Source organism: Euprymna scolopes, chromosome 42 (assembly GCF_053919585.1).
Source record: "Euprymna scolopes isolate OS-2025 chromosome 42, ASM5391958v1, whole genome shotgun sequence".
NCBI lineage: Eukaryota > Metazoa > Mollusca > Cephalopoda > Sepiida > Sepiolidae > Euprymna > Euprymna scolopes.
The window spans coordinates 46,777,419-46,793,954 of NC_136523.1; the positions used below are offsets into that span (position 1 = coordinate 46,777,419).

Here is a 16,536-nt window from a genome sequence, read left to right on the forward strand (position 1 = left end):
ACTTTTCAATGATTATTAAATAAAAAAAAGAAAGATTGGAAAAACGTAATAAAAAAAAAAAAAAAAGTACATGCACAGGGGAGATATAGGCGTGAGAGAAAAAAAAAAATGAAGGCACTGATTTGCCTTATCACTACTTCTGGTAGCAGCCATACCAGAAGTTAAAAAGTATGGTAGCTGACTATAACCGCTCTACCTATTCTCTCATCTCTTTTGGTCCTCCGACAAAAGGAGGGTGGACCTGTAAATTCACCCTCGTCCAGTGCCTGTCCGCACTAAGCCTTGGAATTTTTTTTGAAATTTTGCACAAACATTAAACATGATATGAGTAAAAAAGTAACAGAACGGATTTTCCGGGAAAACTCTGGTTTTACCCCTAGGGGTGCCTTTCGGGTTAAAATGGCTAAAATTGACACTTTTTTGTGCTTATTAAAAAAAAATTGATGCCTTGGATTTTTATAAAACTTTTTGAAATGTTGTAACTAACTGATTTCAATATAATTTTGTTTGTCTATACTTCGCGATAACTCTTGGATGTGCCCCAGGGGCTGTTTTAGGGCTAATAAAAACACTCCATTTTTCTGGACTATTTTACCATATTTGTCTGAAATTTTTGATTGTCATTTTCATAACGTTTTGATCGATGTAACCTCCAATCTTCTTCAGGTGTATCGCTGGGAATCTTTCTGTCAAACTCTGAATCTGTACAGAATTTCGAACAGAACCTTTTAATTAGTTCACAAGAGTAGCATGCTCTTGTTCTGTCAGCCATGACTGGATAGAGAACCTAAATAATTTGCAATTGTATTTTTAGTCACCCACACTAAGAATTGAACCTTCAACCTTCAAGAAAATATCACCTTACAACTGAATTTTTCCACATACTCTAGCCACTGCACTATAGATCGTTGCGGACAGAACAGAAAGATTAGAATTCGACAAGATACACTTGAAGAAGGTCAAAGGTTACATTGATCGAAACGTTGTGAAAATGACACTTAAGATGAGAACAGTAGTCTGAAGAAGCCAGATAATACCAATAACCAATCTTCATCTAAAAAATTCAGAAACGTAAGACAAGATGGATCAAAACTCGAATATGAAGAATGATGGTGAAACTAGTGAGGTTGTATTATTTGCATTTCAAGTACTGTTATCTTGGTGATACTGTTGGAGCACAGGGAGGAACAGGTGATAATTGGACTGCAAGAGTTAGGGGTAGATTGAGTAAGTTCACAGAACTTATGCCATCCGAGAATCACCACTGTCAGCAAAGAGAAGATTCTATCAGCCATGTCTAGTCCGTTTAATGATGGATGGAAGTGACTAATGAAAGTTGAAGACATGCGTTGCATGGATAGAAATGTCCTGAGAATGATATGGAAGTGTAATCTAAGTCTTAGATAGGCTTAGTTCTGATGACCTTAGGTTAAAATAAAATCTGGACAGTATAAGGAGATGTGTGCAGAGCAGGAGATTTTGTTGGTATGGTCACATTTAAAAGAATAAATGAAAGTGGTTGGGCTGGTTGATGTAGAACAATTGAGATAGCAGAAGAAGGTGAAGGAAAACATGGGAGGAAATGATGAGAATGAAGACCTAGCCAGAGATAGGTTAGTTTGGAAATCAATTTCTAAAAGTTATCCAACACTTGCGAGAATGTTAAATAGACATTCGAAGCAATTTGTGACGATTATAATTTGTTAATTTTAGCTTGCATTTGATTGTGAAAGGCATGTTTCTAAATGTTACTTGTTGTTGAATGTGGTTAATTCTAATTTTATCACAATCCATTGACACCAGTGTACTGCCCTTGACAAATGCCAATTAACCTTTTGCCTTGGACAGCCAGAGAAAACTCAGACCCATGAAAGTGAAAAAAAAAAACAAGCACGAATATTTTCCTTCTGGAGAAAGATATTAAATGAGGCAAAAAGCCTAAACAGAATTAAGTTCGATGAACAAAGAAATAAAATATTAATCAAAACAAGACAATGTTAAAACTTTTTTAAAAAATCAGAAAAAACAAAACAAAAAAACATCGAACATGATGGAAAAAAAACAAAACAAAAAAAACGAATGTGATGCAAAATGAACAATGTTAAAACGGAGTTGATCGGGTGTTTGAAAAAAATAAGTTTGGGGGAAGGAGGTAGGCTCGAACCCAAATCCTTGAGATGAAAGCGAACAAAAAAGTGTGATGACTTACCTTGACGCTACGAAGGTAGGGGAGTGAGAATTGAGTTATGGTAAAAGGATGGATGCATGCAAGACGTCATGTAGTGGGCTGAATGAATATGAAAAAGATTAAATGTGGTGCTCAAAGGATAAAATTCTGTCCACGGTAAGTTTTCTTCATTTGATATGGAATTTTCAATCTGATGAAGAATAATTTTTTAAAAGGGGTAAGTACATGTTTTGTCATATTTATAGTGACTGTTAACTTTGTCAATGCAGTGTTTAATTGCATGAAACCCATTGGGATCGCAAAATACTGTGGATTAAATTCATTTGTGAAGTTAATTTGTATAATCTATAATTTTAACCAGAATGCTTATATAGATTGTGGTCTTAAAAGCATTCTTAGTGTCCGACTCCCAGGCGCTCGAGCGTTCTTGGGGTGTCCGACTCCCGGGCGCCCGAGCATTCTTGGGGTGTCCGACTTCCGGGCGCCCGAGCATGCTTGGGGTGTCCGACTCCCGGGCGCCCGAGCATTCTTGGGCTGTCCGACTCCCGGGCACCCAAGCATTCTTGTGCCGTCCGACTCCTGGGCACCCGAGCATTCTTGGGCCGTCCGACTCCTGGGCGCCCGAGCATTCTTGGGCCGTCCGACTCCCGGGCACCCGAGCATTCTTGGGCCGTCCGACTCCCGGGCACCCGAGCATTCTTGGGCCGTCCGACTCCCGGGCACCCGAGCATTCTTGGGCCGTCCGACTCTTGGGCACCCGAGCATTCTTGGGCCATCCGACTCTTGGGCACCCGAGCATTCTTAGGGGGCTCCGACTCTTGGGCACCCGAGCATTCTTAGGGGGCTCCGGCTCCCGGGCACCTGAGCATTCTTAGGGGGCTCCAACTCCCGGGCACCCGAGCATTCTTAGGGGGCTCCGGCTCCCGGACATCTGAGCATTCTGACAAGTTCTACTTTGTGGTCTTGTTAATATACCATATATATATACCATACATAAGAAAAAATATTATTTATAAAAAAATATTTAATATATATGATACTAGAGGGTTAACTCCTATTCCAGCTGAGACCATTTCAAATTAATGCTGGATGACAGATAATTTTGCCTCAGTATATAAGAGCTATTTGTACTACCATTTTCTCATGCAGATGTTAGACTTTTAGTACCAAGACCTGAAAGAACAAAGGATGACTAGGAGTTGGGAATGGAGTGATAAGTCGAAAAGAAAAAAATATGTTGGATTTTTTATTTTACTTCTCATTGCATAGCTGTTAAAGTTGACTGCATTGCTTAGGATATTGAATTTGAGTTAAAACGTTACTTGTGACCAGCTGAACACTTATCTCCACCCTAATGACTCCGCAAAGATGAAATGTATGTGGATGCTAATTAAAAAAAATGTTTATTAAATAATTATATTAATTATATAACTATATATAATATATTACTTAATATTATATATCATATATGATAAAAAAAATCTTATTAAAATTAATTCAAATTTTCAAAAAACATGTAAAAACTGTAAAGAAGGTATACAAAATTTATAATTATCCAACAAGGAGTACAAATAAACTCAAAAGACCTTATTCTAAAGCAAAATAAAATATTAAGACTGTAGGAGGAGTATAGCTTATATAATGCAGGTAAGGGTATAGCATCTGTGGACAATGTTTAATTACTTTCGGGGGTGGGGGATATAGGATAAGTTAATTGAAAGAAGATATTTATTTAATCATATGAATGGGTTATAGCTATAGGAGTTTACTTGAAATAAGGGGGTTATGCTATGTCTGTATATTTTAGGAGCGGTATCTGAAATTATAACAGTGCTTATATAAGAAAATATTATTATTGAAAATTAATTCAAATTCTCAAAAAAACATTAAAACCCTGTAAAGAAAGTATACAGAATTTTTAATTATCCTACAAGGAGTAACAATAAACTTGAAAGACCATATTCCACAGAGTTTTGAGAAATGCCATTCTTCTCATCAGAGGAAAGAGGTTTGCAATATATACAATAAATTTTGCAGATTAATGCATTAAAAGAAACTACGAATATGAATTGAATCATATTTGCATAAAAAAGTTTTTAACAGTTTGTGAAAGTTTATAAAGATTCATAATGATTATAAAAGCAGGAAAAAGGAAAAAAGAAGTATTAAAGGATATGGTAAAAATTCAGTGAAAAAAATGTAAAATCCAAGAAGAACAGGATAAATCCAAATAAGTCCATTGATAATCCATAAGAACGGGAGACAAAATTACAGATGTCCAGGGTAAATTAATGCTTGCAGAAAATCCATCAGATCATGGAGAAGTAAAATTCAAGTTTAAAAAAAGAACAAGTTTTTTTTAAAAATATGATAGAGAAAGCAATATGGAAATAGGAAATAGCAAAGCCATTTTAGTAAATGGAAAAGGTGAAATGAAGACTCTCAAAGAATAGCAATAAAAATTGAAATTGAGAAAGGGGGAGTAAGGAAAAGAAAGGAAAAATGGAAGAGAAGAGGAAGAAAGAATAATAAGCTGAAAAGAGGAGAGAAAGAAAAATAGACATAGTGGAGAGAATAGGAGAGAAAAAAATTTGGCAGATGGAAAATCAACACTCTCAATCTATTTTTAGAACTGATAAATATAGGTCAGGTGAGGTCATTCTAACCCAGACAGAAAGATAATTATGTGGAAATAATTCAAATTTATTTAAAATTCGGAGGGAAGTTTAATTGAGTAGAAACGTTTACAGATCATAAATTGAAAAATAGATTGGAGGTGGAAGGACCTGAAGGCTCAACTTTTCGCCCGATTTATGTGGGCTTTTTCAAGAGGGATGGTCATTGATCATAAATTATAGTTTAATAATTTAACACATATATCCATGCACAAATGTATAAATGCATATACCCACATATACAAAATAATGTAGGATAAGAGGTGAGACTCAAGGAGCCAACTCGCACCCAAAGAGCTCACACACACATGTAATTATACACCGACATACATGCACACACATATATATACTACCACATGTACGTATACAAACAGAAACATGCATATATGCAGATATACTGCCAGAGCCAGTATATAACAGCTCCTTTAGTCTAAACGAACAAAAAAAATTAATAAGGAAGAATAAAAGAATCTCTTATATTAAATTTAAGGTTTAATAAGAAAGCTAAGTAATATCAAATTAGTTATTTAAATTTTTTCTTATGTTTACATTAGGGAAATAAGTTCGTTTTTGGAATTGATTATGTTCATACTTTGCAGGGGAAGTAATTATACTTATAGCTTCAGATATGCAAAGGTAACAAGACTTAGAACCTGGAGTAGACTTGTATAGTTATGTGGAAATATGATTTTTTTTTTTTCAATGATATTTCACTTTTTATATGTACAAATCCTTAATTTAAGAAGCTCAATTTGACTACAGAGCATATAACAAATAAATGACAAAAGTCTATATTCCAAATTTCATGATGTTGACTATCTTACAATTTATTCCTTTAATTCTGTTAACACCTGACAGGAACTGTTTAGTAGCGCAAAATCATTCATTTAATTATATCAATCAATGAATCTATTTTACCCTAACTCATTAGAAAATGTAGCAACTATCAATCCACTGAAAGAAAATAAAATACATTTGGGCATGTATACAAAATCTGAAAATTGGAAGAGAAGTTGAAATTACCTGATGTTTTAGTTTACATTACGCCATTTTGAACTTCGTTTTTGTATTTATGCTTAAATACGTATTTTCTTTTGGTGAATTGATAATTGCTACTTCTTCTGATGGGTTAAGGGAAAAATAGACTCATTGAATGATTTTATTAATTTATTTATTGCGGAATATTATCCTCATCTTTCTTAGTTGTTGTTTCACAACATTTCGGCCAGCTATTCCTCTGGCCTTCGTCAGGTGGTAACCGCGACGGGATAGGAACTCTGAATCAAATTAAATAATATATATAAATGATTTTGTTCTACAGAACAGTTCCTACCAAGAATTGTCAACAGAATTAAATGAATAAATTATAAGATGATCAACCTCATGAAATTTGGAATATAGACTTTCGTCATTTATTTGTTGATCCTCTGACAAAAGGAGGGTGGACCTGTAAATTCACCCTTGTCCGTTCGTCTGTTTGTCTGTCCGCACTTTTCTCAATAACTACGCCTTGGAATTTTTTGAAATTTTGGACAAACAGTAAAATGGCTAAAATTGACACTTCTGTGCTTATTAAAAAAAATTGATGCCTTAGATTTTTATAAAACTTTCTGAAAAGTTGTAACTGATTTCTATATAATTTTGTTTGTTTATACTTTGCGATAATTCTTGGGTGTGCACCAGGGGCTCTTTTAGGGCTAATTAAAACACTCCATTTTTGGGACTATTTTATCATATTTGTCCCAAATTTTCTGTGTATGTCTATTTAGCAGTTTTGCATGGTGCTGAACTCAAATTTAAATATGTTAAGGCCTTTGGGACTTTTGGGGCTAAATGGGGGGGGGTAAATGATGGACTTGGTCATTTCTTTTTTTGCATGGTGCAGAACTCAAATTTACATATGTTAAGGTCCAAAATTGCACCATTTCTTCATTTTCACCAGGATTTGATGTCCTCTGGGGACTTTTGGGGCTAAAAAGGGTGTGTGTGCAAATGCTGAACTTAGTCATTTTTTTATGCCTCGTTCACTGTGTGTTCACAGGGGACCATGCATGCTTCACTTGTTATATATTATAGCTGAGTAGAATACGAGAATTATATCATAGTCAATATTATGTAATTATGTTTCAGAAATTTCCTTTTCAGCGAAAAAGGTTCAGGATTGTTTGACGACTATAGTCACATAAATCAAGATGCATAAATATTTTCTCGTTTTATTTTTTATTGACCTGGGTGCTCGGCATTGCCCGGGTGTTTGGAGGTATCTGTTGAGAACAAAAAAATATGGTAGTAGACAGACAGGCTCGAACCCGTACCGTGAACGAGGAAAAGAACGTGAGAAAAAAAAAAAAACGTGGCGTGTTTGCTGTTGCATCCATCACCAAACCGGAAGTGACGAATATTTAAATTAAGGCTAGTCAATCGAAAAGAGGGGATTACTTTCGAAAATTTCAGCGAAATAGTATAGCGACTCCTCCCTGTAGAAAAGTACCCAGTTGAGGATGAAGAAATTAATGTTTTTATCCAATTTTTTTATATTTGTCGTCAGAAGGGTCGAGCTTCAAAACGATACCGATCTCATGATAATCCGTTGCTTCTGTCAAAAGTTTTAGGCAGACATACATACATACATTTAAACAGACAGGTGAGATTTATATTATAGACTAGCGGGGGGGGGGGGGTACCCGGCGATGCCCTGGTGTCTTGAGGTTAATCAAAAATAATAATAAAATAATAATAAAAAAATGTTTTGGTAGGTGAGTATGAGAATCGAACCCGTACCCTTGAGTTGGAAATTAATGTGTGAAAAAAAAAAAACGTGCGATGTTACCATTGGGCCACCGCAACATACAGTGTAGATGTGTTTGAATTTATTTATCTAACTATAACTATAAAAACAGGCGTGCGTACCATTTGACCTAATTAAGAAGGTCAAATACAAGTCACGCAGCATAAGCGTCTGTTCCCGGTGCATTGCCGCGAACACGTCCGTTTGAGTTTAGTTTCATTTTATTTATACTAAAAAGCCCAATCAACACGCGAGAAGCCCAAATAACAATAATTTTGTAAAAATCGACGTAAATAAATCTATACGCTACGCGCTTTCCTAATTCCTAGATATTATGATATAGGACCTATACACAGAGTTTTAAGCGATAGTAACGACCCCGGGAGCGCGTGCGAAAGAAGCCTTTTGAAGACATACACGAAATGATCACACACATTTTGCCCTTTATATATATAGATTAGCTGTACATACCCAGTGTTGCCAGGTTGAAACATATGGTGGGCGGAGGGTTTAGTCACATACTATTTAAGATACTCCAAATATCCTATCATATTATATTTTTCCTGAAAGTAGATCACATGTTGTATTTATGGAAGCAGAAAATGCATCAATTTTCATCCATGAAAATTAGAGGGAAATAACTCTTACAGCTTGAATAAATAAACTTCCGTTTTTAAAGGCAATAGTAATTGAATCACATCCTGGAGTTGCATTTTGTATCTTTTAGCATTTTTTTTTTGTTTTATTTATTTATTTATTTAATTTTTTACATGTTTTCTTTTGTTTTCTATCCCCCTCCCCGTTTTTCTATTAAAATATCCTATGTTAAAAAGGCCATGCTTTTATTTTTTTTCAGTTATCGGAGCTTCTAGCCAAGGTAACGGACAAAGTGATGGCCACTTTGTGCCCTCCTCCCCTCTTCCCCCCCCTCTTCCCCCCCCCAACTCGGTTATCAATGGGCAAATTTTCTCTCTTCCTATATTTTGTTTTCTGGTCTAAGGCCTACTTATGCTGCGCCCACTTTTCTTTTCTTCCGGGATCTTAAATAATCCCACTGTTTATTGCTGCTGCTGCTTTCGCTATTTCTTTTAGTTGACAAATCAACAGCGATGAGCGTGGCTACCATTTGTTTTTAGTCACCACTAGGAGTTATGCAGATCATTATCAGGTGGTATTCCCTGGAATCTGGATGATAACCAGTCTCCTGCTTTCTTTTGATCACGATTGTGTTGGTCTCGCAACAGCTGTTAACGATTGTTGTCATTAATAATAGCTGATGATCTTTATCTAGAATTTGAGTGCTAATAAACTTCATCATAATATTTAGTCCAGTCTTTATTAAAGATTCAGTAATCCTTACATGATTAAATAACCTGCTGCAATTTCCTTGTTCAAGATAAAATATGCTTACTTTGGTTGAGATATTTAATTTATTTTCAATTTTATTTATTTTCAATTATTTTTAATTTATTTGACTATTTTTAATTCATTCAATTATTTTTTAATGCATTCAATTATTTTTTTAATTAATTTTTTTAAATTTATTCAATTTTAAAAAATTTATTCAATTTTAAAAAATTTATTCAATTTTAAAAAATTTATTCAATTTTTTTAAATTTAGTCAATTTTTTTTTATTAAAAAATCGACTGAATCATTTTTAATTCATTAACTTATACCTGTAATTATTAATTATATTTTATTTAATTATTTTATTTTTTGTCAAGCTCTTGATAATTTTCTTTTAGAATTTTAGTGATAAACTTCCTCAGGAGTGCCCTTCGAGTCGGGATCATGATTATACTATCCCATATTGATCTTTTTTTTTCATCCTCCAATGCGAATCGATGTTGGTATCAACTAGTTAAAAAAAAAAAAAAAGAAAACAGCTCTTGTAGAATTTCATTAAATATTTATATTACAGAAGTTCAGATCAAAAGGGTAACTTGAGGAGGGTGCATCCAGTCAGAAATTTACTCGGTTTGCTTAAGTTTTAATTATAAACAGCCCTACTGCTGTCGTTGGCCATGGTTTAACAACTTTAGGGCAGTTTGTACCAGGTGGAATGATAAAATTATCACCCTAGAAAAGACAATATGATTCCATTTCCATTTGATGAAAGCCGGTTTTCTTTGTTGCAGACCATCTACTAGTTGGCCAGTTGTGTACAAATCCTAAGAACGATAGAAACCTTCTATCATGTCTAAAAGTGACACAATGTTCAACGAGCGAGATTGGAGATGCACCGCTGTACAACTCATGCTCTCACCGATCCAAGTTATGACAACAGGACCATTGCCAGCACCCTCAAAATGCACATCCAGATCATTTAACGCCTGAGAGCACAGCTCAATTAAGTTTCCGGCCATGGTTATGGTCTTTTGTGTAGTTTCAAGTGAGTACCACATCATGCCATCTCACATCTTCGAAGTCAGCTTAAAAGTCAACACCAAAGTGTATCTGGATGTCCGAACAGTGTGGTGATCCCCTGGTACAATCAGGTGGTCGCTAGCAGACACTGGGTGTGGCAGCAGGACTCTGCACTGACCCACAAGTACAAAGAGACTCAGGCTTGGTTTTAGGAAGAGTGCTACAACTCTGTACCCTTCTCTCACTGGCTCCCCCTCTCCTCCTCCAACCCGAACCCACTGAAATACTTCATTTTGTCATACGTTGATAAAATCACCAACATGACCTCCCACAACACCAAAGCCAGCCTGATCACTGATTATTCGCCAGGCTCTTGCTGGCGCTTGTGAAAAAGGAATGCTCCTAGTTCCAGACCTCTATTGAGGTGGTGATTGAGGCTGAAGGCGGCTACATTGAATAGATGTCACCTCTACTACATACTGAAGTTACCTGAATTGATTTTTTTTTTTTTTTTTCAATAAAAGTTTTAAAATAGTGTTATTTTCTTTGGGGCGACAATTTTATCATTCTACCCTGTGATTTAAAAAAAAACAAAACTTTTTTTTGCTTCGGTTAACTTCTCCCCCACGTACTATATTCAGCTTAACTTTAAAATTATAGCTAATGAAATATTAAATAGTCAAACACTCTGTTGGATTTTTTTTGGTGCTTCTTCGTTATAATTGTGAAAATCGAAATATTGAATTTCAAGTAAAACCAGTGGTATCGACTTGATTGTCATGTCGCAGTAATAAACATATCCAAAAGTTATGAAAAGTGATAAGATAGAAAAATAATATTTTTTTTTCATACAGGAATCACCACTTATCAAGGCCTAGAGGCCACTCGAGGATAAGAGTTGATGGGTATACATTAGTCAATGTGATTATAGCGTCATAAATGTAAGTAGTGGGAATTTCGTAAATTGGATTACTTAGGGGGACGGTTCATCAAGAACTTGTTTATGTTGGACTTGAAGACAATCAGATTGTAGTCAGCTGGAAAGCAGGCAATCGGAAGAGAGTTCCACAGGCGTGCAGTTCTAAGAAAGAAGTTTTGTTCATGGAATCTACATTAAGGTTTAGGCACAGATAAAGAGTGGGGGAAATTATTGATATTGTTTCGAGGTAAATGAGTGTTTCTCGTGAAAGTTTGGCGAAGGGGGGGGACCATAGATTGTATTCGAAGATAAATAGCGAAAATTGAGTTTTGCTGAAAAAAATAAACTGGAGAGTTCGACTCTTAACAAGGGAGGTAATTATTTTCTGAAAACTTGACAATTTAGTAGATACCATTGGTTTTACTTGAAATTCAATACTTTTATTTTCAAACTTTGCTATTATAACGAAGAAGCACCCATTTTTTATTTTTTTTTTTCCAATCCAACAGAATCAAAAATTATGTCCGCTTAGTACAAAAAATAAGGCAATAATCAGATTAAATTTTTACTAGAGGGAAATATGTGCAGAACAGGAGACTTTGTTGGTTTGGCCACATTGAAAGAATGAATGAGAAAATGTAGAACAGTTGAGATAGCAGGATTGGTTGGCCAGGTAAAGTCAACCCTTGCCTCACAATTACATGCACACCTACCCTTACAGAGGTGCCCATTGTCTCTTGAGACTGAACAGAGACATAGTGTCAATGATGTAAAAAAACAAAAAAAAACAACTTTTTTTTGGAGAAAATAAAAACTTGAGAATATTTTCCCATTTTGACCTAAACCAACCCATTTCTTTGCATGGTGTCCTCTCAAAATGTCCGACAAAGTTAGCCATCACTTGACCATTGTTTCCAGTTTTGAGCTTTCCTAATGAATTGTTAACTGACCACTTCCCCATGCTTTTCTTTTCTTACAGATGTTTGAATTTGTTATCTTATAGATAGTAGAATAAAAAACATCCGCCATGGTTATTTTAAGATGCTTCCATTCAATTTGCATCGTTAGCGATGAAGATGCTCCAAGTGTGACAAATCGATTTAAATTTTAAGTGTGACCGATTGACAGAAAAAAAGTATTCTCCACTTTAGCATGACAAGAGGGGAAAATGTCATTTCATATTGTAGCGTGATGGAGCAAAGAAGCTGTCATTCTTCACTGTAGGGTAACGGAGCAATTTTGAAAATGCTATTTCAAACATAATTGTCTCCAATAGTAATGTCTCTTTTGGTGACACTTGGATGTATTTAACAAATATTTCATGCTGTATATGTCTCAACAAAAGTATCACTGACTTCCGGAAATAAATTTAAAAAAATTAATAAATAAAGCAAAGGAGAGCCTTGCTGAACGACTGTACACACTTTTATTTTCTACCCTGAAGAAGAGATATTATTCTCGAAAATTAAGGACATCAACACCTACCATCTTGTATGACACATCATGTTGGTAAATAAACGTAATAGAATTGAAAATTATTGAAAATTCCTTCTAATATTGTCATTCTTCTTTTATATACTAACTCATGTCCATGTTGTTTCCTTCGAACCGCATTGATATAGCCTTCAAATACAATTCCTTTCACACTACGCACAATGCTTCAAGCAAACTACAATATTCTTCTCACCTCCTAATCATTGATGCAGACTATTTATCAACACTTAATCAATGCAACTGCAGTGTGAGATGCTACACTATGAAAAAGGTTCACGTTCATCTTCAAAGTTCTTTGCAAGAGAGATTATCCTTATTCTTCTTATCCCCCTTGACTCAATAGGGCATCACTCCTCCCGATCTCATTAATTCTTCTACAGCTCCGAAAAAACATAAACACAATGCGCCGAGTCAGCAATTCATGCTGGTAACCACCATCACTTTAGGATCAAGTTACTTTTTCTTTAATGATATATACTTCATGTACTTATGTCAAGTATGCAGGAAATGCTGTGCAAAAGAATGATTCAGAAAACATAATTTGGTTATCAATTTAACAAACAGTCTATGACTTAAAACGAAAAAGCGAGAGTATTTCTTTCTCTCACTATATATATATATATATTTCAAAATGTGAGAGATTATATAATTTTCACAGCCAAACAACGTTGCAGCCCACAAAAGCCGAGAGCATTTTAAATTTCAACGTGACATGTTATGATCAATTGTACCCCTCACTAAACCCAGTTCAATAGACAGGCTTGTTACACCTATGCATTTAAATAGACTCAACCGTGGGGGTGCTTATATAAGCAACTTCAATTCACTTCCGAGTTACTGTTGGTTAGTTGTTTGAAGAAATGTGATTACTCGAACAATTTTGGTTTTTAGTTTCAACACTTACATTGCTAGTATAATTTTTTTTTTTTTTTTTTTTTTTTTTTTTTTTTTTTAAAACTCTGATTCACCCCAAACAAGACACTGTTCCACTTGGACATAAGGAACTACTATTTAGGATCATATCTACAGGGACATTATGTAGGGAGTTGAGCAGCGAGATTTCTATTCACATTACATTTAAACTTCATGTCAGTACAGTCAGGGAAGCAGGAAACCAGAAAGGAATTCCAAAGTCTAGCAGTTTGAGAAAAGAAACAATTAGAGTATTTATGTTTGCATCCAAGTGTTGAATATGGAGACGTGGCGATGCACATTTGAAAGCAGAGGTGTGCACACACGCACATTCCAGACGGATTTGATCTACATCCTTGTGCCCCATAAAAATGATCAGAATTGTAATTATCATGAAAATAAAGAAGTGTTTTCATTCTAAGGTCAAAAGTTATGAATTGCGCAATGCAAAATAGAAAAGAAGGATGTGGTATCTTGATGTTTACAATTCCATTAATGTTGATTTATGACTATATAAGAGAAAAATAAACAAATCAGAAGAGAGCAGACACAGTGGCAAGCATGATTGACATCTTGACACGTCTGTCGTCAAGTCACACACTAACTAATCCCACACAACTCCTGTCTGTCTCTCTCTCGCTCTTCGTCGATAGGCAAGAAGTAAGTTTAATTGTAAATAAAACTTTATATGTTGATAAATTCGTCTCTGTTGATTTTGAGAATAACGACAAAAGAATTGTCGGGTGCATATATGATTTTAGCAAGCATTTGAAGTGCAGCTAAAAAATTATATATACATTCAAAGACGCAACACATGTCCCTCCATGTGCATTTGCTTTGGTACCATGTGGGACTTATGAGGTGGAATCTTTACTTATTTACTCCTTGTCAAGAAGTAAGGCACAAGGTCAGGTGTATTTTTACAAAAGAAATCTGAAGAATGGCCGGAGGTTACATTGACTGAAACGTTGCATAAACAGCACTCAAGATGAGAACAGTAGTCTGAAGAATCCAAATAATACGAATAATCAATCCTCATCTCAAAAATTCAGAAACTTAGGATGTAAAAGAGAAAGGACTTGGGAATCTACACAATTTCGAATGGAACCTTTTATTTAATTCACGGGGTAGTCTGTTCTTGTTCCATCAGCCATGACTGGGTAGGAGTCTTAAGTGATCACAATTGTATTTTTTAGTGTCACCCGCACTGAGGATTGAACCTTTAATCTCTGCATGGCATAGTGGTTTCTAAGTGCAGGTGACGCTCAAAAATACATTTATGACATCTACCTGATCATGGCTGATGAAATGAGAGCGCGTGGCCCTTTGTGGATTAAATAAAGGGCTCCATTCGAAATTTTGTGCAGTTTCATGAGTTTGACAGAAAGATTCCTAAGTTCAACATGATACACTTAAAGAAAATCGAAGGTTACATTGACCAAAATGTGAAAATAACACAAAAGATGAGAACAGTAGTCTGAAGAATTCAAATATGAATAATCAGTCCTCATCTCAAAAATTTTGCTTTAAAATAAAATGTAAAAAAAATATTTCTTTGAACTGCAAAAGATATTTAATCTCATTTTTAAAAATTTCTTTTTGTCTCCCAATTTGCTGCAAATTCAATTTTTATAGAAAGGTGTATTGACCCATCAGCGGGTGCCTAGTTTATTGACACGTGGAAGCATCTAAAAATGAAGGAAAAACATTTTTTAATTAAAATTTTTTTTTTTTTTTAAATTGCACGTTAAATATTTTGCTTTTTTTTCATTTCTTTTCAATGAAAAGTTTTATTTGTTTGAGCCAAAAAAGAAATTTAAGCTTTCTTTCTTTATTTTTTTCAAAATTTTGCTTCGTAGATCAGAGAACAGCAGATGGTAATCTGTTTTTTTTTCTTTTGTTTTATCTTTTTGTCTCTTTTCTTTTATTTTTTATTTTTACTTTAAAGAGGGTTTTTAAACACTTTTTTTTTTTTTTTTTTAATTAAATGATAAATTCTAGTTTCTATATTTAAGAAAAAATTGTTTCTTCCATATTTTTAAAAAACTTTTTAAATAACTAATATTGCGCATCAATCAACTGCAATGTGTGCAAATCATTATGTGCACCTATCGATAACTCCGGTCATCTTCATCATCTCAACACTTTCACTTGAACACACAAATGCTAGATTTATTTATTTGTTTAAGAGTGGACAATAAATGGAACAAGAAGAATACATTTAAATTATATATATTTATATTTAAAATATGGGCTTCTATGACATGGACACACTGGTTCTTGTTAGATCACCAAAGTTAAGCAACATTGAGTCTGGTCAGTACTAGATGGGTAACCATTTTGGAATACCAGGCGCTGTATGTAGGACATTATTACCTTCTTGTAAGACCTACAAAAACCTAATGTCATCTTCCCTGGCTGGAGGTCCTGGATATGACCTTAAACTATATCCGATGGTGAGGCCCCAGCTTGCGGGCTTTAGGGAGTGTGGAGCCACCCTTTAATTGCCATTGCTCCCAGGTCCACTCTGACCTGGAGTGGTAGTACCTGTTAGGGTCCCAACTATGGGTTAAATAGAAACCGACTTACGAAAAACAAATATATCCTATTAAAAAAATTTTCTTCGAAATCACCGGATTCGGCATTAAATAACCCGGAAAGGGTTGATATAAACAACCAACCAACCAACCCTGGCTGGAATATACATGCGGCTGGAAACCATTTGTGAATTTAATATTTTCTTGACAATTCCTATTTTGGAGGAAGCTGGTTCAACCTGCCTTGGGTGAATGCTGCCTGCGTACATACATCAGGGGGAGAAAGATATAGATAGCTGCCTTTTGGTTGCACACTAATTCGTATCGTACGCACTCCCTCAGTTGGATTTTGGAAAACAGCAAGTTTCTTTTATGTCCGCCGGAAAGAAAACAGAATTCCCCTTCTCAGAAAGTTGCATGATTTTGTCAACTTTCCTTTATTTGCCAAGACCAATCGGTTAACCCCTAGTCCATCAATTATTCTTCCAATTGTGGCTTTCGATATGTAACACTAACCAAAAAAAAATACCCCCATCAAGTTAATCAAGGCTTGCTTTAAATATAAATTAATAAAACATGCATGCTTCTATGGCTCTGAGATGTGGTTGATAGATGTGGCCGATGACGAAACTTCAGCACAAAGTATGGAGAAAAT

At 35.0% G+C, this 16,536-nt stretch overlaps 1 protein-coding gene across 13 annotated transcripts in view; it reads left to right on the forward strand.

Annotated features, from left to right (window-relative positions):
* Positions 1-16,536, forward strand: part of LOC145267087 (dynactin subunit 1-like) — a 234,592-nt gene that overhangs the window by 92,363 nt on the left and 125,693 nt on the right. For 7 of the 13 annotated variants that reach the window (XM_080123079.1, XM_080123076.1, XM_080123072.1 and 4 more), the window contains one exon: positions 8,508-8,528. The exons of the other annotated variants lie outside the window; for them this stretch is intronic. In XM_080123079.1, the coding sequence (XP_079979205.1) occupies positions 8,508-8,528 (21 nt within the window). The remainder of the gene's footprint in view (positions 1-8,507; positions 8,529-16,536) is intronic. 13 annotated transcript variants of the gene reach the window in all.